Source organism: Bubalus kerabau, chromosome 2 (assembly GCF_029407905.1).
Source record: "Bubalus kerabau isolate K-KA32 ecotype Philippines breed swamp buffalo chromosome 2, PCC_UOA_SB_1v2, whole genome shotgun sequence".
Classification (NCBI taxonomy): domain Eukaryota; kingdom Metazoa; phylum Chordata; class Mammalia; order Artiodactyla; family Bovidae; genus Bubalus; species Bubalus kerabau.
Genome location: NC_073625.1, coordinates 140,981,701 through 141,005,723, shown reverse-complemented (window position 1 = coordinate 141,005,723; position 24,023 = coordinate 140,981,701). Strand labels below are relative to the sequence as shown.

The 24,023-nt window shown below is 34.7% G+C and overlaps 1 protein-coding gene across 9 annotated transcripts in view; it reads left to right on the top strand.

Moving 5' to 3' along the window:
- Positions 1-24,023, top strand: part of ECT2 (epithelial cell transforming 2) — an 81,079-nt gene that overhangs the window by 42,558 nt on the left and 14,498 nt on the right. For all 9 annotated transcript variants that reach the window (XM_055569033.1, XM_055569034.1, XM_055569032.1 and 6 more), the window contains exons 14-21: positions 4,264-4,383; positions 15,290-15,358; positions 16,496-16,606; positions 17,265-17,361; positions 18,013-18,094; positions 20,542-20,620; positions 21,025-21,144; positions 23,531-23,669. In XM_055569033.1, coding sequence (XP_055425008.1) covers positions 4,264-4,383; positions 15,290-15,358; positions 16,496-16,606; positions 17,265-17,361; positions 18,013-18,094; positions 20,542-20,620; positions 21,025-21,144; positions 23,531-23,669 — 817 coding nt within the window. The remainder of the gene's footprint in view (positions 1-4,263; positions 4,384-15,289; positions 15,359-16,495; positions 16,607-17,264; positions 17,362-18,012; positions 18,095-20,541; positions 20,621-21,024; positions 21,145-23,530; positions 23,670-24,023) is intronic.

Here is a 24,023-nt window from a genome sequence, read left to right as displayed (position 1 = left end):
TATTACAGAATAGTCCAGGGGAATTTGAGTTGAGGGTGGTTAAGGGTAGGAGCTGAAACACCAATATTTTGGCCACCCAAAATGAAGAGCTGACTCATTAAGAAAGACCCTGATGCTGGGAAAGATTGAAGGCAGGAGGAGAGGGGACAACAGAGGACAAGATGGTTGGATGGCATCACAGACTCAATGGACATGAATTTGAGCAAGCTCTGGGTGTTGGTGATGGACAGGGAAGCCTGCCATGCTGCAGTCCATGGGGTTGCAAAGAGTTGGACATGAATGAGTGACTGAACTGAACTGAACTAAGGGTAGAGTTTAGGGTGTGAATATAGTAACAGCCACCTCATGCGAAGAGTGGACTCATTGGAAAAGACTCTGATGCTGGGAGGGATTGGGGGCAGGAGGAAAAGGGGACGACAGAGGATGAGATGGCTGGATGGCATCACCGACTCAATGGATGTGAGTTTGAGTGAACTCCCAGAGATGGTGATGGACAGGGAGGCCTGGTGTGCTGTGATTCACGGGGTCGCCAAGAGTCGGACACACCTGAGCACAGGACTGAGCGACTGAACTGAACTGATAGTAACAGATGAGATAAGATTGCTTACTCCAGACTGGGGTAGGCCTTTGTACAGTGTGCTAGGTCATTTGTTGTTAAAGAATTTTTGATAGGAAGGGAAAGATAGTAACATTTGACTTGTATTTTAGAAAGTCATTTGGTTCACTTTGAAGGAGGTATTGAAGAAGGGGAAACAAATCGTGGAGGCAAGATCAATTTGAAGATTATTTCAGCACTCTTGGTTAGAGTTTTTAATAAACTAAACTTCTTAGGATAGTATCAGTGAGAATGAAAAAAGGATAGATTTGAGATATATTGGAAAGGTACAATCAGTTTTTAGCTAACTAATTTTATATGCGGGATTAAAACACAGTAAAAATATTTTAAGATATTGTGTCTTAAGAGTACGGAGAAGTTTTAATCTAGATGTATTTTGATGGTCTGAATATTTTTGTTTAGGATTTTTACTGAAATGTTGACTACATAAAGGAATGCTTATAAATGGTTTTAGATATCTTTGCATCTTCTCTTACGATTTTCCCCAATCCCGTTTCTTTTCCCTCTCTCATAGATAACCATTACCTGGAGTTTTGTGCTTACCATTTTCCTTATAGATCTATCATATATATGTAGAAAATCAAACTGTCTAAATGTAACAGTATATATTTTTTAGTGAATTGCTTTGTTCACTTCATAGAAATGTTCTTAAGATACATCTGTGTCATTGCATGTGGCAGTAATTCATTTTCCTGTGTGATTATATCCACCTAATTAACTTTTATTTTTAGTAGACATTGGAATTTGTTTTGATGTTTTCATTGCTGTTTGTTTTTACTGTTACTAGTAGTGCTTCTGTGAGTATTCTTACTCATGGCTGCTTGAGAACATATTCTGGGCAGAAATCTGGAATTTCTGGGTCATTGGTTAAACATACTTCTGACTTTACTGGAAATTGTTAATATGTTGGAATCTAGGTTTTGTATGGGTCTTCTGTTCTCACTGAGGCTTTTATAGGTGAAGCTTAACTTTCATCAATTTAGGCAAATGTCTTTGGGAAAAAGGTTGGTTTAGTACTCAGCTTTCTACTTTCACTTAGATTTTGGCCTCTGAAGGTACCTCACTTTCTTGTCAGCTTGTTGATGTATTCAGACAGAGGTTTTTCTTACTTCATTATTTTGTTTTCAGCAAGTAGGTGCTCACCATACTTGTAAAAATGGAAGGCCTGAATATACATAGGTATTTTTTGGAAAGAGGTGGTAAACTGTTGTAAGAACAATTCATAATCTTTATGAAGTTTCTTACTATTTACAATGTTCTTTCTTTTCTTCCTCTCTCTCCCCCTCCCTCCTTCCTTTCATTAATCCCATCCTGGCCTTTGTGCTCTTGTCATTTTACTTCTACATATGTTAACCCAATAATACATTATTATTTTTACTAGAATTTTAACTATACAATGAAATTGACTCTTTGATACATTTAACATTTCTATCTCCCCCCAAAACTCCTGTTACTATGCCTTTATGTCACACCTTTTTCTCATTCCAACTCCTGGTAATCACTAATCTCTTCTTTGTTACTATAATTTTTTTTTTAATGTCATAAAATAGAGTCATAGTATACAACCTGTTCCTATGGGTTTTATCTAACTTGTGTGTACAAATAATTTGATCCTTTTGCTGAGTAGTATACCACTGTATGGATGTACCACAGTTTATCTGTTGACTTATTAAAAGGACATTTGAGTTGTTTCCAGTTTTGAGTGGTTATCAATAGAGCTGTTACAGATATTTGTGTACAAGTTTTATATGGACATAAATTTTCATTTCTCTTGGGTAAACACCTAGGAGTGATACTGCTGGATCATATGGTAAGTAATGCTTGATTTCAAAAGAAACCATCAAGCCTTTTTGCAGAGGGGCTGTACAGTTTTGCTCTCCAACCAGCAACATGTAAAAGTTCCAGTTGCTCACGTCCTCACCATTGCTTTATGTTATCAGTGTTTTTTATTTTAGCCATTCAAACACATGTGTAGTATTATCTCATCCTGGCTTTAATTTACATTTCAAAAAGACTAGTGATACTGAACATCTTTGTCCTTATTTGATATCTGTATATCTTGTTTTAATTGAAATAACTGAAGATTTTACTTGTTTTTAATTGGATTGTTTTCTTTCCAGAGTTTTGAGAATTCTTTATATATTTTGAATATAGTCCTTTGTTAGATAATGTGATTTGCAGACATTTTTTTCCTATTCTATAACGTGTTTTCTTGTTGTAAGTTTTTTTGCTGAGTTGTTTTTAGTTTTGATAAAGTCCAATTTATCAGTTTTTTTTTTTCTTTTATACATCATGGGTTTGATTTCGTATTTAAACACTCTTTACATAAGCCTAAGTCACAAGGTTTTCTCCTAGGTTTTCTTCTAAATATTTCATAGTTGTTTTTTCTTTAGGTCTATGATAATTTTGAGTTAATTTTTGTATAAATATTATATTTGGGCTGAGGTTCATCTTGCCTGGAGAATCCCATGGACAGAGGAGCATGGTGGGCTACAGTCCACTGGATCGCAAAGAGTTGGACACGACTGAGCGACTTCACTTTTCACTTTCACTTTCATTTGTTTTGCCTATGGCAAATGGTGTTTTAGTACCATGTGTTGGACAACTAGCCTTCCTGCACTAAATTGCTTTTGCACCTTTGTCAAAAAATTTGCATGGATTCATTTCTAGAGTCTGTATTCTGTTGTGTTGATAGTGAATGTTTCTGTCTTCACCAGTGTTGCACAATACTGGAGCTTGATAGTAAGAAGCTCTTTGCCCTTCCATATGAATCTTTAGAATCAGATTTTATCTGTGAGAAATCCTGGCATTTTTGATAGGCATTAGGGTAAATCTTTATATAAATTCGGGAGTGGGAGACAGTTGACATTTTTACGGTGTTGAATCTTTCAATCCATGACTGTATGTCTTCATTTATTTAGGTCTTCTTTGATTTCTTTCATCAACATTCTGTAGTTTTCAGCATCATGTACGTGATTTATTCTATTTATACTTAAGCATTTTAGTTTTTTATTGTAAATGATACTGTTTTTTAACCTTCGGTTTCAGTTTGTACAATACTGGTTTACAGAAATATGATTTTTTTTTTCAGTGTGCCTGCATGCATGTGTGTGCATGCATGCATGTGCATGCTGACCTTGTATCCTAAGACCTTGCTGAATTCACTTACTAGTTGTAGGAGTATTTTTTTAAGATTGATAGAAGCAGCAGCATGGATACAGACAGGTCTTCTAGCTTCAGATTCAGTCTTTTTCCCCTAAACCAAGTTTTTGTTGCTATCAGTTCAAAACATTTAGTACCTATATTAAGAGTATGATTCCTTATTGCTTTCTTCCTTAGTAACTTGAATTAAAAAAGTAGAAATTACTCTGTATCACACTAACAATTTTAATAATTTGTAGGACTGTGATAAACTTTTACTAGATTCTAATTAATATTTTGTTACAAGATTATATATATATATATACACACAGATGTGTAAATAAACAGGATAAAATAGACTAGAAAATGTTATGAGAAAAGGTCTCAAATTTAGGTTAGGAAGAAGTATTTTTCTTTTCCATTAATATCTTATCTCTCCTTTATCACTATTAAATAATTCTTTTCTTCTTCCAGTTTACCTAATCTAGTTTTGTTTTGCCTTTTAGTTATTTCAAGTACCATTGGAAGAGGAAGGACAACGAGGTGGGCCTATCCTTGCACCAGAAGAAATTAAGACGATTTTTGGTAGCATTCCAGATATCTTTGATGTGCACACTAAGATAAAGGTAAATTTGTATATGTTAGTGTGGTAGTAATTCTTTTTAGATTATGTATATTTCCTGTGATTTTTCATGTACTTCTAGTTAGCTAAATAAATTTTGTATTTAAAACTTTTTAATCCCTCATATATTCCTTTGAATCACTTGCCTCTTTGCTCTAGCACCTTATTAATGTTTCTTTCCTGCTGCCTGTGTTTTTACTTTGATTAATTTGAAAATAAAGAATTTAGACCTTATAAAGTCTTTTCTATTAAGATAATGTGTTTGCTAATACTATTTTTCTTGTTTTTCTACTGCTATTCATCTTGGGTTGTATGTTTTTGTTTGGTTTGTTTAAAAAATGGAAGTTGGAAAGGGTTAGAGGTCATTTCATTCATTCCTCTCTCTCTCTCTATGTATATAGTCAGATGAATGCCAAAACTGTGAAAGACAATGCTGTCTACTTTTATTATAATAATTTTCCTTTGTTGAAGGGTCCCTGGATTCCAGGTATCAATCTCTCATAGTAAAGTAATCTAGGGAAAGATTTAGATGAACTCTTAAAAGTAATTTAGCTTTATTTCCTCTTCATATATGATGCCTGAGCACAACTGATCAGTTTTCTTCTCAGAACAACCCATTTTGATGTTTATTACAGCTTTGTGGCAGTATCATAGCCAGTGAGGTTTATTTGAGGCACAATATTAATGCTAATTTATCTTTCCCCTAATGTTTACTCCATGTTACAATAAAATGATCAGTCTGAGTTACAGAATGTTTTCAAACAAATACATTAACTTTTGATTTTAGTGCATGTTGTAGACAAAAATATGAAAGATATGTAAGTTAATAAAAATACAGTTTATTGAATGCTTATATTTTGTATTTTTTCAAAATCCTTGACCATATTTCACCTATGTCTAGATTTACAAGTAAGTTTGAAGGAGTCTTTCTTTTCTTAAAAGGTTAAAAAGCTATGGAATCTCAGGCTAGTTTATCCCTATTTCCAAGTAGGATTCTGAATATTTGAAGAGTAAAGTCTTCTTGGAATGGTCTTTTTTTTTTTTCCTCATGAGAAACATTGAGAGGTATAAAGATAGAGTAGAATGGCAAGCAGATTTTCATCTTGGTGTTTTGCTGCTAATTTGTAGATCACTTGGTGTCAGTCACTTAGCCATTCTGGGCATGCAAATTTCCATCTAATATAAAATGTTATAAACTTTTTATGTGTACAGATCATAATCTCAGTTTGGCAAATTTTGTTCTCTGATTCACTGGACCTTCTTTTGTTGTTAATTTTTTTTACTGAATAAATGGTTATTTAAATTCTATATTGCTTTACAATTTTGAAAAGTTTTGTATCATGATTTCATATAATCCCGTAATAACCCTGTTTGCCCTCACTATCGCTATATTGCCCTTCTCACTTCTGTCTCCCCAAGGGTAACCATTAGTTTGTACTCTATATCTGTGTCTGCTTTTATGTTTCCTTCACTAGTGAGTCACTGGAGCTTTGAAAACGATTGTTACCCTTTAGTTTTCTAATGTGTAACCCAATTTTTTAAGCTTCTTCTACAAACTTGGATTACCAATATTTCAAGTAGTAGTTGTTTATTAGCTAATTTCAGGTTTGTCATGCATTTATTTATTTATTTTTTTCATGCATTTAAAATATTAAAGCCTATGGTTTTTTCCCTACCACGAAACCAATATGTGCTGTCAAACATTTATTTATAAAATAAAGGAGAAAAGGAAAAAGTAGAAAATACCTATAATTCTGTAACCCAAATACTCCCAAAATTATGCTATATTTTCTTTGTCTTTTTTTTGCATAGTATTTTTTTCTTTTTTTTCCTTTTAAATGTAGCCTGCCCTTTATCAGGTACTGCCACATCCACTGAACATTACCAAGAAGTTGATACTATAATTGTCTACATTTTACAGATGTGAAACTGCTATGTACAGAGATTGAATAATTTTTCTAAAGTCAATCATCTAATAAATGCTGGGCATTGACTGACTTTGAACCCTTTTTTGTCTAACGTCAAAGTCTGTTCTCCTAAACCCTATAAAGTTTTCTTGCTCCCAACCCCCTTTTTTTATGAGATAAACTTAACATGTTACATTGTGTTAGTTTTAGGTATACAACAATAATGGATTCATATGAGTATGTATTGCAAAATGATCACCACAATAAGTTTAGTTAAGATCTACCACCACACATAGTTTGTTTTCTTCTTTATGTTGAGAACTTTTTAGCTCCACTTTCTTGGCAACTTTCAGATACACAAATAGCATTGTTAACTATAGTCACCATACTCTACATTACATCTTCAGGCTGGAGTAAGTAAAATAACTGGAAATTTGCCTTTTGACCACCTTTACCCATTTTACCCACCCTCCTTCCCCGTCTCTGGCAACTGCCAGTCTGTATCTATGAGATTTTTGTGTTTGTTTTTTTGTGGGATTTTTTTAGATTCCACATGTAAGTAAGGTCATATAGTACTTATCTTTCTCTGACTTATCTCATTTATCATAATACCCTCAAGGACTATACATGTTATTACAGAAGGCATAATGGCTTTTTCATGGCTAAATAGTATTTCATTATATATACCACATTTTCTTTATCCATTCATTAATTCATGGACATTTAGGTTCTTTCCACGTCCTGATTTACTAATGCTATATTGCTTCTTGATTATCATGCTGTAGATATATTCTTTTAGTATGTAAATGAGTAAATCATGTAAATATGGCTTAAACTTGTACAGTTCTTCATATCATAATGGTATGGTATTCGTAAGAAGCACTGGTATTTGTATTTTATAACATTGCATAGTGGTTACAAATTTGGACTGTGGAATAAAGTAGATTTGGGTTCAAAGTAAGTTAACTTTAACTGCTTCAGTTTTCTTCTCTGTAAAATGGGGATAGTAGTGTCTGAATCATGAGTGGTTGTTTTGTGAAGGATTAAAATCATTTTTTACCCACTGTGTTAACAAGCACTCTGGCAGTTAGATTTGTTTCAGTAGATATTTGCTGAATATTGGCCATGCTACTTTTTAAATGTCCAAATCAGGACTGGAAGTTAAATTTATTTTGTCATCTTAGATATCATGTGTACACCTTTAGCCTCATTCTTCATTTGTCTGCAACTTATAGCATGCTAATAGTTAGCTTAAGATGAGAATGTCTGAGATTATTATCAGCATCTTTTTCTGTGTGTGAATTTTTCCTTTTCAGTGCTAATCAGCGTTGGTTCTTGATGTGCAAAACCTGCTTTTGTATGGAACTATGAAGAAACAAAACAGAAAGAGGAGTTGAGGGAGGACCTTTTCTTTTTATGTTTATGCTTTGTTATTTGTTAATTTAGTGTTAAGTCTCAGGGTACCTTGAACTTGTTTCAGGAACAGGTTTGTATTGGGGAATCTGCTGATTTGGCGTCTTGTGCAGTGAGCTAAGTAAAAGAGAAACCCATTTTGTGTAAATGTAGATGATAATGGTATAGAAGAAATCTTAGCAAGGAAGAAAAGAAAGAAAGAGCTTAACTTTCTTAGTCCAATCTGTTTACAACTTCCTCTACTTTTTAAATAGGCTTTGGGAGCTCTATGCTCAGTGTCTTAGAACTATAGAGTTTTCCTTTCTTACTGCCAGGAGGTAATGTTGGGAGCATCCTATGGAGAATTGTGTATGGACAAGGAGGAGACATGTCCCAGGGTCTGTACTAAACCAAGTCAAGCATATTCCCACAGAAACATTGTAAGAAATGATGGCACTATGACTAATACTCTTGGGGGCTCACCTGCCCACCTGAGTCCCCATTTCTAATGGCGATAGCTGTGCTATAGGTCTAGTAGATGACATGGAATCTGTAGTCAGACCAGCATGAGTGTGAATACTGGTTCACAACTGTGTGATTTGGGGCAAGTTGGAAATGGCAACCCACTCCAGTACTCTTGCCTGGAAAATCCCACGGACTGCGGAGCCTGGTAGGCTACAGTCCATGGGGTCGCAAAGAGTTGGACACGACTGAGTGACTTCACTTCACTTCAATCTCTCTAAGCCTTAGTTTCTTTATTACTTAGTCTCTGAAGAGGTGGCAAGAATACACAGAAGAACTGTACAAAAAAGATCTTCATGACCCAGATAATCACGATGGTGTGATCAGTCATCTAGAGCCAGACATCCTGGAATGTGAAGTCAAGTGGGCCTTAGAAAGCGTCACTACGAACAAAGCTAGTGGAGGTGATGGAATTCCAGATGAGCTGTTTCAAATCCTGAAAGATGATGCCGTGAAAGTACTGCACTCAATATGCCAGCAAATTTGGAAAACTCAGCAGTGGCCACAGGACTGGAAATGGTCAGTTTTCATTCCAATCCCAGAGAAAGGCAATGCCAAAGAATGCTCAAACTACCGCACAGTTGCACTCGCTCACATCCTAGTAAAGTAATGCTCAAAATTCTCCAAGCCAGGCTTCAGCAATATATGAACGGTGAACTTCCTGATGTTCAAGCTGGTTTTAGAAAAGGCAGAGAAACAAGAGATCAAATTGCCAACATCTGCTGGGTCATGGGAAAAGCAAGAGAGTTCCAGAAAAACATCTATTTCTGCTTTATTGACTATGCTAAAGCCTTTGACTCTGTGGATCACAATAAACTGTGGAAAATTGTGAAAGAGATGGGAATACCAGACCACTTGACCTGCCTCTTGAGAAACATGTGTGCAGGTCAGGAAGCAACGGTTAGAACTGGACATGGAACAACAGACTGGTTCCAAATAGGAAAAGGAGTACATCAAGGCTGTATATTGTCACCCTGCTTATTTAACTTATATGCAGAGTACATCATGAGAAACGCTGGACTGGAAGAAACACAAGCAGGAATCAAGATTGCCGGGAGAAATATCAATAACCTCAGATATGCAGATGACACCACCCTTATGGCAGAAAGTGAAGAGAAACTCAAAAGCCTCTTGATGAAAGTGAAAGTGGAGAGTGGAAAAGTTGGCTTAAAGCTCAACATTCAGAAAACGAAGATCATGGCATCCGGTCCCACCACTTCATGGGAAATAGATGGGGAAACAGTGGACACAGTGTCAGACATTATTTTTTTGGGCTCCAAAATCACTGCAGATGGTGACTGCAGCCATGAAATTAAAAGACGCTTACTCCTTGGAAGGAAAGTTATGTCCAACCTAGATAGCATATTCAAAAGCAGAGACATTACTTAGCCAACAAAGGTCTGTCTAATCAAGGCTTGGTTTTTCCAATGATCATGTATGGATGTGAGAGTTGGACTGTGAAGAAGGCTTAGCGCCAAAGAATTGATGCTTTTGAACTGTGGTGTTGGAGAAGACTCTGAGAGTCCCTTGGACTGCAAGGAGATCCAACCAGTCCATTCTGAAGGAGATCAGCCCTGGGTGTTCTTTGGAAGGAATGATGCTAAAGCTGAAACTCCAGCATTTTGGCCACCTCATGCTTAGAGTTGACTCATTGGAAAAGACTCTGATGCTGGGAGGGATTGGGGGCAAGAGGAGAAGGGGACGCCAGAGGATGAGATGGCTGGATGGCATCACTGACTCGATGGACGTGAGTCTGAGTGAACTCTGGGAGTTGGTGATGGACAGGGAGGCCTGGCGTGCTGCGATTCATGGGGTCGCAAAGAGTCAGACATGACTGAGCGACTGAACTGAACTGAACTGAGCCGGCCAAGTGATTAGGACAGAGATCTTTATTTAATCAACAGGCTTAAGGATTTAAAGGTTAACCAGAAACAGACTTTTTCAGGTGGCCTAGAGATTATTTTGCTTTCTGATTGCAATGGTCTCATATAACTATATACCACCATCCTGTAATTGTTTACACTTTAAAAATGTACCACTAGATTTTATTTGCGGAGCTATAAGTTTTTTCTCTTTTACAGCACAGTTTTCCAAATATCTCCCATATTTATATTAAACACATAGGAAAAGATAGTTAATAGTAACTTACTGAGCACTACTGTCTGTTAGTGTTTCTTCTAAGTGCTATACAAATATTAGCTAATTTAATCCTTTATGAGATAGGAGTCATTTATATACTTATTTTCAGAATAAAAAATTGAGGCACTTATAGGTTAAGTAGTTTGCCCAAGGGCACAACACTTAACAGGCTCTAGAGCCAGTATTTAAAACAGACTAGTCAGTGCTAGAATTCACTGCATTATATTGTTTCAAGATTATTCTTATGTATAATCCTTTTATTCTTTTGTTTCTTTCAAGTGCAGTTTTAAATAATTAAATCTTAATTCTTGAATCTGTAGGCTGTTTAATTATTCTTGGTTTGAGTTTACCTTGTGCTACTGAAAGTAAATTTTTTCCCTTTTGACTTTTCTGAATCTGCAGAGTATAGGATGTGAAGTGAAGTGAAGTGAAAGTCACTCAGTTGTGTCTGACTCTTTGCGACCCCATGGGCTCGACAGTCCATGGAATTCTCCAGGCCAGAATACTGGAGTGGGTAGCCTTTCCCTTCTCCAGGGGATCTTCCCAACCCAGGTATCTAACCCAGGTTTCCCGCACCGCAGGCAGATTTTTTACCAGTTGAGCCACAAGGGAAGCCCAGAGTATAGGATAGTTCTGAAATTATTTGGTTTCAGGATCCCTTTTCATTCTTAAAAAATGATTGAGGAACTTGTGTTTGCTGCTGCTGCTAAGTCGCTTCAGTCGTGTCCGACTCTGTGCGACCCCGTAGATGGCAGCCCACCAGGCTCCCCCGTCCCTGGGATTCTCCAGGCAAGAACACTAGAGTGGGTTGCCATTTCCTTCTCCAATGCATGAAATTGAAAAGTGAAAGTGAAGTTGCTCAGTCGTGTCTGACTCCTAGCGACCCCATGGACAGCAGCCTACCAGGCTCCTCCATCCATGGGATTTTCCAGGCAAGAGTACTGGAGTGGGTTGCCATTGTTTATGTAGGTTTTATTTATTCATATTAATTGTTTTTGAAATTGAAACAGAAAGTTTAAAAATACATTTAAAGATGCCTCAGTTTTTTAACAGTTTCATTGAAGTACATTTTACATCTTTAAACTCAATCTTTTTTAAAATATATGATTCAGTGATTTTGGTAAGTCACCAAATCATGCAGCCATCACCATATACATTTTAGAACATCTTCATCTTACCCACTAAGATCCTTCATGCCCATTCCTAGCCCTGGTCCAGGAAACCACTAATCTACTTTATGTCTTACAAATTTGCCTTTTCTAGACATTGCATATAAACATAAATATATAATAGGTAGTGTCTTATGTCTGGCTTCTTTAACTTAGTATATTTTTGAATTTCATCTATGATTTAGCACGTTAGTAGTTTGTTTCTTTGTGTGGCCAGGTAATAGTCCATTATAAGGATATGCTGTATTTCTTTATCCATTCACCAGTTGATAGAAATTTAGGTTGTTTCCAGTTTTTGGCAGTTATGGATCATGCTGATATGAACATTGCAGATCTTTGTTTGGGTGTGTTTTCATTCTCTTCCATAGATACTTACGAGTAGATTGCTGGGTTATATTGGCAGTCTTCATTTAAAAATTTTGAGAAACTATCAGGTTTTTACATCATTTTATATTCTGAATAGTAATGTATCAGCATTCAAATTTCTATCCATTCTTGCCGGTACTTATACGTTTTCTTTTATAACCATTCTAGGATATAAAATTATTTTATTTGCATTTCCCTAATAATTAATGATGTTGAGCATCTTTTCATCTGCTTCTTTTTCTTTTGTATATTATTCTTGTGAAATGTGTGCTTAGATCTGGCACCCATTTTTTGGTTGTGTTGTGTGTTGTCTTACCAAGTTGTAAAGGTTCTCTGTAAATTCTTGGTACAAGTCCTTTATCAGCTATGTGTTTTGCAGATATTTCCTCCAAGCCTGTTGTTGCTTATTTCATTTTTTTAATGGTGACTTTTGAAGTACCAAAATTTTTAATTTTGATGAAGTCCGGTTTATCCATTTTTTAAAATGTAATGTGCTTTTGCTGTTATATCTTAAGAAATTTTTGCCTAACCCAAGATTTTGAAGATTTTCTCCTGTGTTTTCTTCTAGAAGGTGTATTGTTTTAGCTCTTACAGTTAGATCTATAACTTGAGTTCATTTTTGGTTAAGGTGAAGGTTTAAAGATCATCTTTTTGTATGTGGATATACAATATTAAGAAGAGGTGGCAAGAATACATAGAAGAACTATACAAAAGAGATCTTCATGATCCAGATAACCATGATGCTGTGATCACTCACCTAGAGCCAGACATCCTGGAATGCAAAGTCAGGTAGGCCTTAGGAAGCATCACTATGAACCAAAGCTAGTGGAGGTGATAGAATTTTAGTTGAGATATTTCAAATCCTAAAAGATGATGCTGTGAAAGTGCTGCACTCAATATGCCAGCAAATTTGGAAAACTCAGCAGTGGCCACAGGACCAGTTTTCATTCCAGTCCCAAAGAAAGGCAGTGCCAAAGAGTGTTGAAACTACACACAATTGTACTCATCTCACATGCTAGCAAAGTAATGCTCAAAATTCTCCAAGCAAGGCTTCAGTGGTATGGGAACAGAGAACTTCCAGATGTTCAAGCTGGATTTAAAAAAGGCAGAGGAAGCAGAAATCAAATTGCCAACATCTGTTGGATCATCAAAAAAGCAGGAGAGTTCCAGAAAAACATCTACTTCTGCTTCATTGACTACGCTAAAGCCTTTGACTATGAGGATCACAATAACCTGTGGACAATTCTGAAAGAGATGGGAATACCAGACCACCTGACCTGCCTCCTGAGAAATCTGTATGCAGGTCAAGAAGCAACAGTTAGAACCAGACATGGAACAGTGGACTGGTTCCAAATTGGGAAGAAGTATGTCAAGGCTATATTGTCACCCTGCTTATTTAACTTATATGCAGAGTACATCTTGAGAAATTCTGGGCTGGATGAAGCACAAGCTGGAATTAAGATTGCCAGGAGAAATATCAATAACCTCAGGTATGCAGATGACACTATCCTAATGGCAGAAAGCAAAGAGGAATGAAAGAGCTTCTTGATGAAAGTGAAATAGGAGAATGAAAAAGCTGGCTTAAAACTCAGCATTCAGAAAACTAAAATCATGGTATCCCGCCCCACCACTTATGGCAACTAGATGGGAAACAATGGAAACAGTGACAGACTTTATTTTCTTGGGCTCCAAAATCACTGCAGATGGTGATTGCAGCTATGAAATTAAAAGATACTTGCTCTTTAGAAGAAAAGCTATGACCAACCTAGACAGCATATTAAAAAGCAGAGACATTCCTTAGCCAACAAAGGTCCATCTAGTCAAAGCTATGTTTTTTCCATTAGTCATGTATGGATATAAGAGTTGGACTGTAAAGAAAGCTGAGCACCAAAGAATTGATGCTTTTGAACTGTGGTGTTGGAGAAGACTCTTAAGAGTCCCTTGGACTGAAAGGAGATCCAACCAGTCCATCCTAAAGGATACCAGTCCTGGGTGTTCATTGGAAGGACCGATGCTGAAGCTGAAACTCCAATACTTTGGCCACCTGATGTAAAGAACGAACTCATTTGAAAAGACCCTGATGCTGGGAAAGATTGAAGGCGGGAAAGGTAGAGGATGACAGAAGATGAGATGGTTTGGATGGCATCACCAACTCGATCGACATGAGTTTGAGCAAGCTTCAGGAATTGGTGGTGGACAGGGAGGCCTGGTATGCTACAGTCCGTGGGGTCACAAAGAGTTGGACATGACTGAGTGACTCAGCTGAACTGAACTGAACTCATGCAATTTTAAAAATATATGTTAATAATAATGACTCCTTATGTGGTAGTATAAATAACATGTTCTTTTTTAAAATAACTAATTTCCAAAACAGAAACAGGGATGTTGATTTGTTTTGCTTTTTTTTTTGTCTGGCTTAATAGAAAACTTGTTTCTCCTGTCTATTGCTTAATTCATTCTATTGCGGTATCACACATCTGTCACCTCCATATGACTCTGTTGTATCCTTATGAGAGAATCAAGGAGTCAAATAATGCCTTCATTACAAATAATATTGTAATGAAAATAGTTTAATCTTATGGATCCCACTAAAAATGTCTGTTGGGAGAGTGTCTGCATGTAACAGTTTCAGAACCTCTTGTATAAGTTTATTAATTTCTACTTTAAAGTCACTTTTAGAATTTCAGTTAGGGCATGTCATTTCTTACCATTTCATTTTATCATCTGGTTTTATTATCTTAGAAAGCTTTTAAATATCTTCTAAATTTTTACAAATAAGTAATATTTTAGGATGATGATTGAGAAATAAGCCCAGGAATTAGCAGATCATGGTCAATGGTCAATCCAGCCAGTTTAGCATTTTGGTAAAGTTTTACTTACTTTCATAAATAGAGTTTTATTGATACACAGCCACTCACAATTATTTATATATTGTTTATGGTTTTGTTCTACAAAGACAGAATTGAGGACTTGTGACAGAAACCATATGGCCTGTAAGCCTTAAAATATTTTACCATTTGGCCCTTTAAGTAACGTTTGCTGACCTCTATTATAGATTACAGTTTCTAATGGCTGATGCTTCAGCAGCCAAGATCAAAGGTGCTTTTCTATAATTAATTAATTCTTTAATTAATTAACCAATCAGCTGTATAGTTAAATTAATTATACTTCCACGTCATACTGGGAAATTAGACTTAGTCTTATTGATTTGGCATTTTTATGTTTTCTTAATTATTTTTCAAAGGATATTTTTCTTGTAGTCAAGAAGTTAATTTCTTATTGAGAAAGAATGTTATTGTTATATATGCCAAATTAAGGTACTCTGTAAAGTATGTCTTTCAAATGAATATTCAAATTTAAGAGATGCTAAAGTGATTGTCAGAATCACTTATTGTCTCATTTTGTGTTTTTCCAGGATGATCTTGAAGACCTTATTGTTAATTGGGATGAGAGCAAAAGCATTGGTGATATCTTTCTTAAATATGTAAGTATTTTATTTATTTTTTTAAGTATTAAGATTAAAGTATCATCTCATCAAGAAATGGCAGGGAATGAAAGTTACCTGTTTAAATGTGAGAACTTTTTAAAAAACTTAGGCATCGTTGTGTTTGTAAAATATTTTTAAAGTGTTGTCTTCTGAAACATGCCTTCCATATACAATCCAACACTTTCTTGATAGCTCATCTTTAATATTAACTGTTGTGTTACAGTCATTTTACCATATATCATATTATTTGCCTATCATAAACAGCCGTAGATTAATGAGTTTTTAAAGTTTTCTATAATTGAGTTCTATTTTTTTCTTTCCTTAGTTGATAGCACTTTGTACTGTCTTTGTGTCTGCATAAAACCTTCCAATGAACTATTTCTCCTCTAAGAACATAGGTTAAGTTTATTAAATAAATATATTAGTTTTGAATGAGGTGCCACAAATAGAATTTATAAATTTCCTTCAGTCTCTTTGGATATGATTCAGTCCAACCAGGTAAGTTTCAGTGCCTTGGATTATTGCCCATTTAGTTTTGATTTCTAAGGTCTCCTAACTGTAATCCTGTTGGATGTTCTTTCTGGTTGACTGAGAATTTCAAATATGCAAATTATTGTCCCAGATCTTTTTGGTACCTGTTGGTCTCAATTTGTCAGGACATTTTCCTTGTACTTCAAAATTGCACAGTACAGTTGATCTTTTAATGGTTGTTTGGATCCTTCAAAAGATAATAGCGTGTTCTTGGGTTCTTCATAGATCAGCTGTAATTGCTACTATAGTCTAAATTAATAGAAGTTTTAAAACTTTGTCATGTTTATCAATACAGTAAGCTTATATTGAAGTTCAACACAAGTATATCAACTTTTGTTTGTTTCTGAGTATTTTTTTGCTTTTCAGATTTTAGGCTCTGTTTAACAATTGATGCATTTTCTTTAGCAATGAACTCACTAGTTAGTGAGAAGTTTATGAAATAAACTTCCTGTATTTACCTTGAGAAGAAATGTATTTTGAACTTTTCTTTTGCATCTGGTATGTCAGATTTTGACTACTGGTTATTCAACTTTAAGTTTCATTGACTAAGTGTAACAGCCACAAATTAATGGGTTTTGGGTTTTTTTGTTTGTTTGTTCCTAGTCCAAAGATTTGGTAAAAATCTATCCTCCCTTTGTGAACTTCTTTGAAATGAGCAAGGAAACTATTATTAAATGTGAAAAACAGAAACCAAGATTTCATGCTTTTCTGAAGGTAATATATATTTCTTTCAAATAAAAGAGAATTATTTTCTGAAGGAATTTATTAAAATTAAATTTTAATAGTAAAGATGTATCTTTTAGTAAAGATACATCCACGTCAGAATACCTAAATGTTACGTGTTTAGCTTTACTTGAAAGTGCAGTGATGTTTAGCATCACAAGGTTTGATATGCCACAAGCAGGATCCAAGAGGCATCTGAGTGAATATGAATGTTGTGTGTGTGTGTTTTTTAAGTTAGGCATATTCTCAAACACTTCTAAAGATTTTCCAATGAGATTTTGCTTGCTTTTAATGATTTTCTTATTGGTGGCTTACTTTGTTTATCCAAATGGTATCAGCATAATTAATATTTTTAATTTTTTTTTTCTTTTTGAATGATATAGATTTACGAAAAACTGAAATGAAATGTATAAGACTGCTTAGAGGAACTCACTCTCTGTTTAAGGTGTTAATCCTTGGCTTGCCAGGAGGCTATTTCAGGCCTTGGGGGATTACTGAACCATAATGATCTGCTAGAGAACAACTACCACCCTACTTCTCCCATTCTTATCAGGGCACAAATGATAAGGTGTAATCTAATAAATGTAATGTATAATAATCTTTGCAGAAAACATTCAAAATAAATTTTGAATAAATTAATTCTTTTCAGATAAACCAAGCTAAGCCAGAATGTGGACGGCAAAGCCTTGTTGAACTTCTCATCCGACCAGTGCAGAGGTTACCCAGCGTTGCATTACTTTTAAATGGTACTTGTCTGATCTCTTTCCAGACAATTTTGGATGTTTTTATGTAATTGTTTTGTTCTAAAAAATTGGCAAAATTTCTCATTTTCAAAGTGCTCTTAGGTTTCAGTTTTAAAGTTTTTATCTTTTATGTAGAAAATATCTTTATGGATAATCTGAATAATCACTGGTGCTACAAAAATTCACTCTGGCCTAGAAATGCTTTATTTGTTGTGAAATCAGTTTTACTGGCTAGTATTGAACTTTCTGCCTCTCTCCTAAAAGTCTTCTTATATTTCATGGTATATCACTAATTCTCAAACAGTTTACCTTGTGGACTGTGGCCCACCAGGCTCCTTTGTCCATGGGGTTCTCCCAGCAAGAGTACTGGAGTGGGGTGCCATTTCCTCCTCCAGGGAATCTTACCGACCCAGGGATTGAACCCATATCTCTTAATGTTTCTTGTATTGGCAAGTGGGTTGTTTACCACTAGCACCACCTTGGAAACTCGTTCTTAAGGGAACATTGTATAAAAACTTTTTTTTAAAAGGAAAAGTTAGATACTATTTTTTTTAATTAACGTGTGTGTCACAGTGAACAGCATTTTTAAGTCATAGTCGGAAGACCATTGAATTTCTTTTAATCATAGAGAAAATATTTGATAAAATATTACAGATCTTAAGAAGCACACATTTGAAGAAAATCCTGACAAAAGCACTCTAGAAAAAGCTATTGAATCACTAAAGGAAGTAATGACGTAAGTACATAATTTCAATTTTTTTGTTATTCCTTAGATTTACAGTGGAATTGGAACAATTAGAATCGTAAATAGAAAAAGATCAATAACAAAATTCTGTAAAATAGTATCTAAATTATTTTTAGTAGTGTAGTCACATATTAAAATGTTAGAAATATTGTTAAAATATGATTAATCAAAAACATACTTGTGAACATATACATGTAAAGGGTAACAGTGGTTTAGAAATTTGAAAAGTTATAAATGCACCAATAGACATTTTCTTCATATATTTCCAGTCTTAGCTTGTTTTTGTTTTCATATTCTTATTAACCACCCAAATGGAATTTGGGAATTTGACCATGATGAAATGAAAAGGTTAATACGTTTTTCACATTAGCTTTGACTTTTTTTTCTTACTTTGAATTCTGTGGACTTAAATTGGTAGGGTTTGTTGGAGATGTGGTCAAAGTACAAACTCAATGAAATTTACTAGGGGAAATTGATTATTAAACTTAAGCTGCTTACTGTAAGTCTAACTTGGAGACAGCATTGATCAGAAGTGATTTTTTTTTACTAATATGATCAGAATTAAAAGCTCTATTGCTGTTAATTGTTTTGCTTCCTGAAGGATGAGGATATAGCACCTTTTTGAACTTTACATATAAGCATATTCAGTTGATTTAATTAAATAGCTTCTTTAATTAAATAGCTTCATACAGAAGCACTTCATGGAGTGCTTCTGTATGATATAGAATTTCTTTTTTTTTTTTTTTTATCTTCTAAAACCTAGCACCTGGATTCTTTCTTTGGCTGCACTAGGTCTTAGTTGCTGCGTGCAAGCTGTATCTAGTTGCAGAGAGCAGGGGCTACTCTTCGTTGCAGTGTGCAGGCTCCTTATTGCAGTGGCTTCTCTTGCTGGCTCTAGGCATGTAGGCTTCAGTAGTTTCAGTGTGTGGGCTCAGCAGTTGTGGCACTCAGGCTTAGTTATGCCTTGGCATGTGAAATCTTCCCAGAACAGGGATCAAACCTGTGGTCCCTGCTTTGGCAGGCAGATCCTCAACCACTGCCTCCTTGGAAGTCCTGAAATAGAGTTTCTTAAAATACTTGTAAGGAGCTCTTATATAGAAACTACCAGCTCTAGTGAAAGGATCTAGCAGTAGAATAGTGCTCAAATTAATGGGTATGAGCTTCTGTTGCTACTGAAAACATGCATATTTTGGTTTTTGCTTATACTTGTATTTTATATGTTGATCAGCCAATCGTCATGCTTTTGGTTTGTTATTTTGGGATCAGGATAGTAGTGTTTTTCACTACTTAGTGGTTTAACATACACATTCTTTACCTTGATCTTTTCTACAAACTGAATTATGCAGTCAGCGTTAACATACTTTCATAAAAGAAAGATGCTTTTAATTTTGTTGATTTTTTTTCTATTATTTTTATAGTCACTAGTTCATAACTTTTGATTTCCTTTTTCCTGCATGCTTTAGATTTAGCTTGCTCTTCCCGCCTCCCCCCGTCATGTGTCTTAAAGTAGAAGATTAGGATATTGATTTGAGCTTATTTGTTCACTTTTATAGCTGTAAATTTCCCTTTAAACACTACTTTAGTCATGTTCTTGGTTTTTGTTTTTACCTGAAACTGTTTTCTGATTTCCCTTGTGATTATGTCTTGACTTATAGGTTGTTCAGGAGTTTGTTGTTTAATTACCACATATTTGTGAATTTTTGAAGTTTCCTTGTGATACTAATTTTCTAATTTTACTTCACCATTTATAGAAAATATACTTTGTATTATTTCAATCCTTTTAAACTTCCTGAGGCTTATTTTATGGCCTAACCTGGTGAAGGTACCATGTACACTTGAGAAGAATATATTGTGCTCTTACTGGATATTTTCATTATTTTACTTTTAGACTATTCATGTCTTTGATATAAAGTGTATGTTTTGTAGATAGGATATAATTAGGCTTGCATTGTTTGAGACATTGACTTTAAAAAACCTCTTTCTTTATACTTTGCTGGGATTTTTTTTTTTAAGTTGTTTCAGGCAAAGTATATATTTTTCCTCTTATTCCATCTTGTCTGGAAGCAATAGTCTTAATTTTTATTTCAGTGAAATGATTAGTATATAATTTGGGAATGATTTGCATTAAACTTACCTGAACTTAACACTTCTGAACCTGCAGTTTATACCAATATAATGTATTTTAGGAAGTGTATAATGAATATAGTTTAAAGTGAGAGAGAGAGAATATAGTAAGGAGTAAAGCAAAACTTTCTGAAGGATTCTATGAGAAATTTTTTAATGTAGTGGGATACTTTTAGGGAATATATTAACTGATACGGTTATCAAAATTAAGACATATTCACATGGAGGGATTTTTTGTGTGTGTGTGACACAAGATGTGTATATATATAGTTTTTATGGTCTGTTGTTTTAAAAATAACTTTATTAATTTTCAGCCATATTAATGAGGATAAGAGAAAAACAGAAGCTCAAAGGCAAATTTTCGATGTTGTTTATGAGGTAGATGGATGTCCAGTAAGTGTTCATTTTTGATGATTGTCGACTTATTCTTTTTGTTCTTTTTGTTTTTGTTATAGTAGACCCTTGAACTACTGGGAATTAAGGGCACCAACCCCCTGCCCAGAGCAGTAGAAAATCTGTATATAACTTTATAGTTGGCACTCTGTTTCTGTGCTTCTGTATTCATAGATTCAACCAATCATGGGTCATGTAATATTGTAGTACTTATTTACTAAAAAAGAAAACCTGTATGAGTGGACTAGTGCAGCTCAAACCTGTGTTGTTCAAGGTCAGCTGTATTTAGATTCTGCCAGTTATAATATAAACAGAATCTTGGCACAACTTTCTTTTTAATTATAATTTTAAAAAAGTATTTACCATGAAGTAATCTCTTTTATTAATGTTTTCAATCTATTCAGGCTAATCTTTTATCTTCTCACCGAAGTTTAGTTCAGCGAGTTGAAACAATTTCTCTAGGTGAACACCCCTGTGACAGAGGAGAACAAGTAACTCTCTTCCTCTTCAATGACTGCCTGGAGGTAAAGTTGTCCTTAATACAGTGTAATAACACTGCTGTTTTGTATGACTTCATTGAATCTTTAAAACTAAGCTTTGATCAAAACAATAAGTTTTAATTAATTGATTAAAGAAGTTTAAAGTAAAGTGAACTTGAATCACTTTTTTGATGAGACCAATTGTTGATTTAATGCTATTTAATTGAATGCTTTTAGGAGAAGACCTAATATTAAGAAGTATGGTATTTTTTCATAACTTCAAATCCATGTCAAAATGAAAATTTAGTTTATTTTCATGCAAATAAATGCCTAGATCAAGAATTTTAGGAACTTCTTGTACCTATGTATATTTCTTCAAGATTTACAAAATAATTATGACTTCTTTTTAAAATTAAGTACATTTTCCCAGCAGAGAAATCCGTATTTTATTGAAGATGGACATAACTTGATTATTTAATATAATGAATTATAATCCCCTGCCGATGAAACTATAGCCCACCAGGCTCCCCATCCATAGAATTCTCCAGGCAAGAATACTGGAGTGGGTAGCCATTCCGTTTTCCAGGGGATCTTCCCAACCCAGGGATTGAACCCAGGTCTTTATCCTCTAATCCTTGGAGAGTTGTGGCTTGCTTTAAATTTTTTAATTTTACTTCCCATTCAGTTTTTTGATGTCTTCTACAACTGGCTCATAGACTTACCTTGCACTTTAATTCATGTCATTGGTCATTCCTTGTAGCCTCCACGTCTGTTATAGCTTGGCCTCTTACTTCCTTCATCTTTCCTGAATTCACTGACGTTTTTTTCTACCCTCTCTTAGTCTCCATGTCAAAATCACATTAACTGTAACAGTTCTATTTCTAACATTAAATTTGGAGCCCAAATTTTGGACCTTTAGATTTATAAGCTCTTATTCTTTAGCTTGTTTTGTTTTGTTTCTTTTTAACACCAAAACTTAGAGCAAATTTGGAATGAAGAGAATGGTAAATGTTAGAAACATCTAAAATGAGTAAGATCTGAACTGACTTCACTTAGACATGACAGGTGATGTATCTGTATTTTGAGTTCTTACCTTGATGGACTAGCATTTGTATCATCTGTATTAATACTTGTCATTGTTTTTCCTTTTTAAAAATGAGCCTTAAAATTATTTATTTTACTTAGCTAAATTAAAAGTACATTTAGATATTACAGTGGAAGTTAAAGAATTACTTTTTTTCACCATATTAATATAAATGGGCTTTTAATATTTGGTATGTATCATAGATCATGTGTCATATTTCTGCATCAATGTGAATGTGATACTGACTGCCGTTTGATCTTTTCTCATTAACCAACACAGATTTCAGCCTTACTTTGTCATATTTATCTGATGAATATGACCGATCAATCTCAATTCATTAAGCAACTTAATCTAAATTATTTTGTGTTAGTGTCTTTTAGTTAATTGATCATAAGCCCAAATGGTAAAGAATCCTCATGCAATTGCAGGAGGCCTGGGTTTGATCCCTGGGTTGGGAAGATTCCCTGGAGAAGGGAAAGGCTACCCACAACAGTATTCTGGCCTGGAGCATTCCATGGACTTTTTATATATAGTCCAAGGGGTCACAGAGTCAGACATGACTGAGCGACTTTCACTTTCCTAAGCCCAAAAGAGATATTCTTTTAAAAAGACAAAATAATATACAATGATTTCATAGAAATAAAAAATTAAAGACCTTATAAAATTCTCAGAACTTACATACATCATGAGTCACAGGATCCTTTCTGATTTTGTTCCTGTCTTCTCCAGCAATACTTTACCTGTCTCTTCCTTTGGTGAGTTCCCAGTTTAATTAAAGTTATATCAGCACATTGACTTTATAATTTGCATCGATTTGTAATGTATTGTTACTTTGATTTTCATATTTCTCAATAGTATGTAAGTGTCATGAGAACCAGAACCATTTCTGTATTATTCGCTCCTTTATCCTCAGTTCCTTGCATGGGATCTGAGATAATTGTGAATTCTGTTCTTAAACTGAAGTCAGTTATTTTTTTGAACCCAAGGCAGTCATCCCAAAGCAACTATTCCTCTTTCCGAATTCAAGGTCTTTTATTGAAGATTCCTTCATCCTTTGATCCCATTATTTCTCACAACTCTTCCAAGTTCTTTCACACCTCTGGGATCTTTTCCATAGATCCTGTTTTCCTGACTTCTGAGCTCTTTTCATATGAATGTGAACAATTCTGTTACATAGTTACATGTATGAATTTGTTACATAGTAATTACTTACAGATAATTTTGGAATGACTGATACTTAATGAGCTGCATATAGATTTATGTGACTAGTGCCATTTTATTTTTAAGCATTTGGTCTTTGTTTTTGTTACTGACATCAACTTTTTTTTTCTCCCCCCCAATAATCAGATAGCAAGAAAACGACACAAGGTTATTGGTACTTTTAGGAGTCCTCATGGCCAGACCCGACCCCCAGCTTCTCTTAAGCATATTCATCTAATGCCTCTTTCTCAGATTAAGAAGGTGCTAGACATAAGAGAGACAGAAGGTATGATCATTGGATAAACTGTTGGCTAAATAAAAATAGTTTATATTCATTGAAGGTTTAATTCCCTTATATGTTTATTTTTAAACTGGTAAATTATTTTTCAATATTGTTGATTAGTTCTGGCAAAGTAGTTGTTCTTTACTTTTATCCCACTACATTTCTAGGAACTGATTTGATTTTTAATTTTTTTCAAATGAAAGTATTATTTCATTCTGTAGAATATCTTCATCTCTTAAGATACAAAGAGCTTTTAAATGGTTACATGGTTAAAGTAGTGCCCATCCTCCCCATTCCCACACCAAAATTATTCCTTCAGAATCCAAAAGCAGTTGTAGTCTATTACCTGTGCTTCCA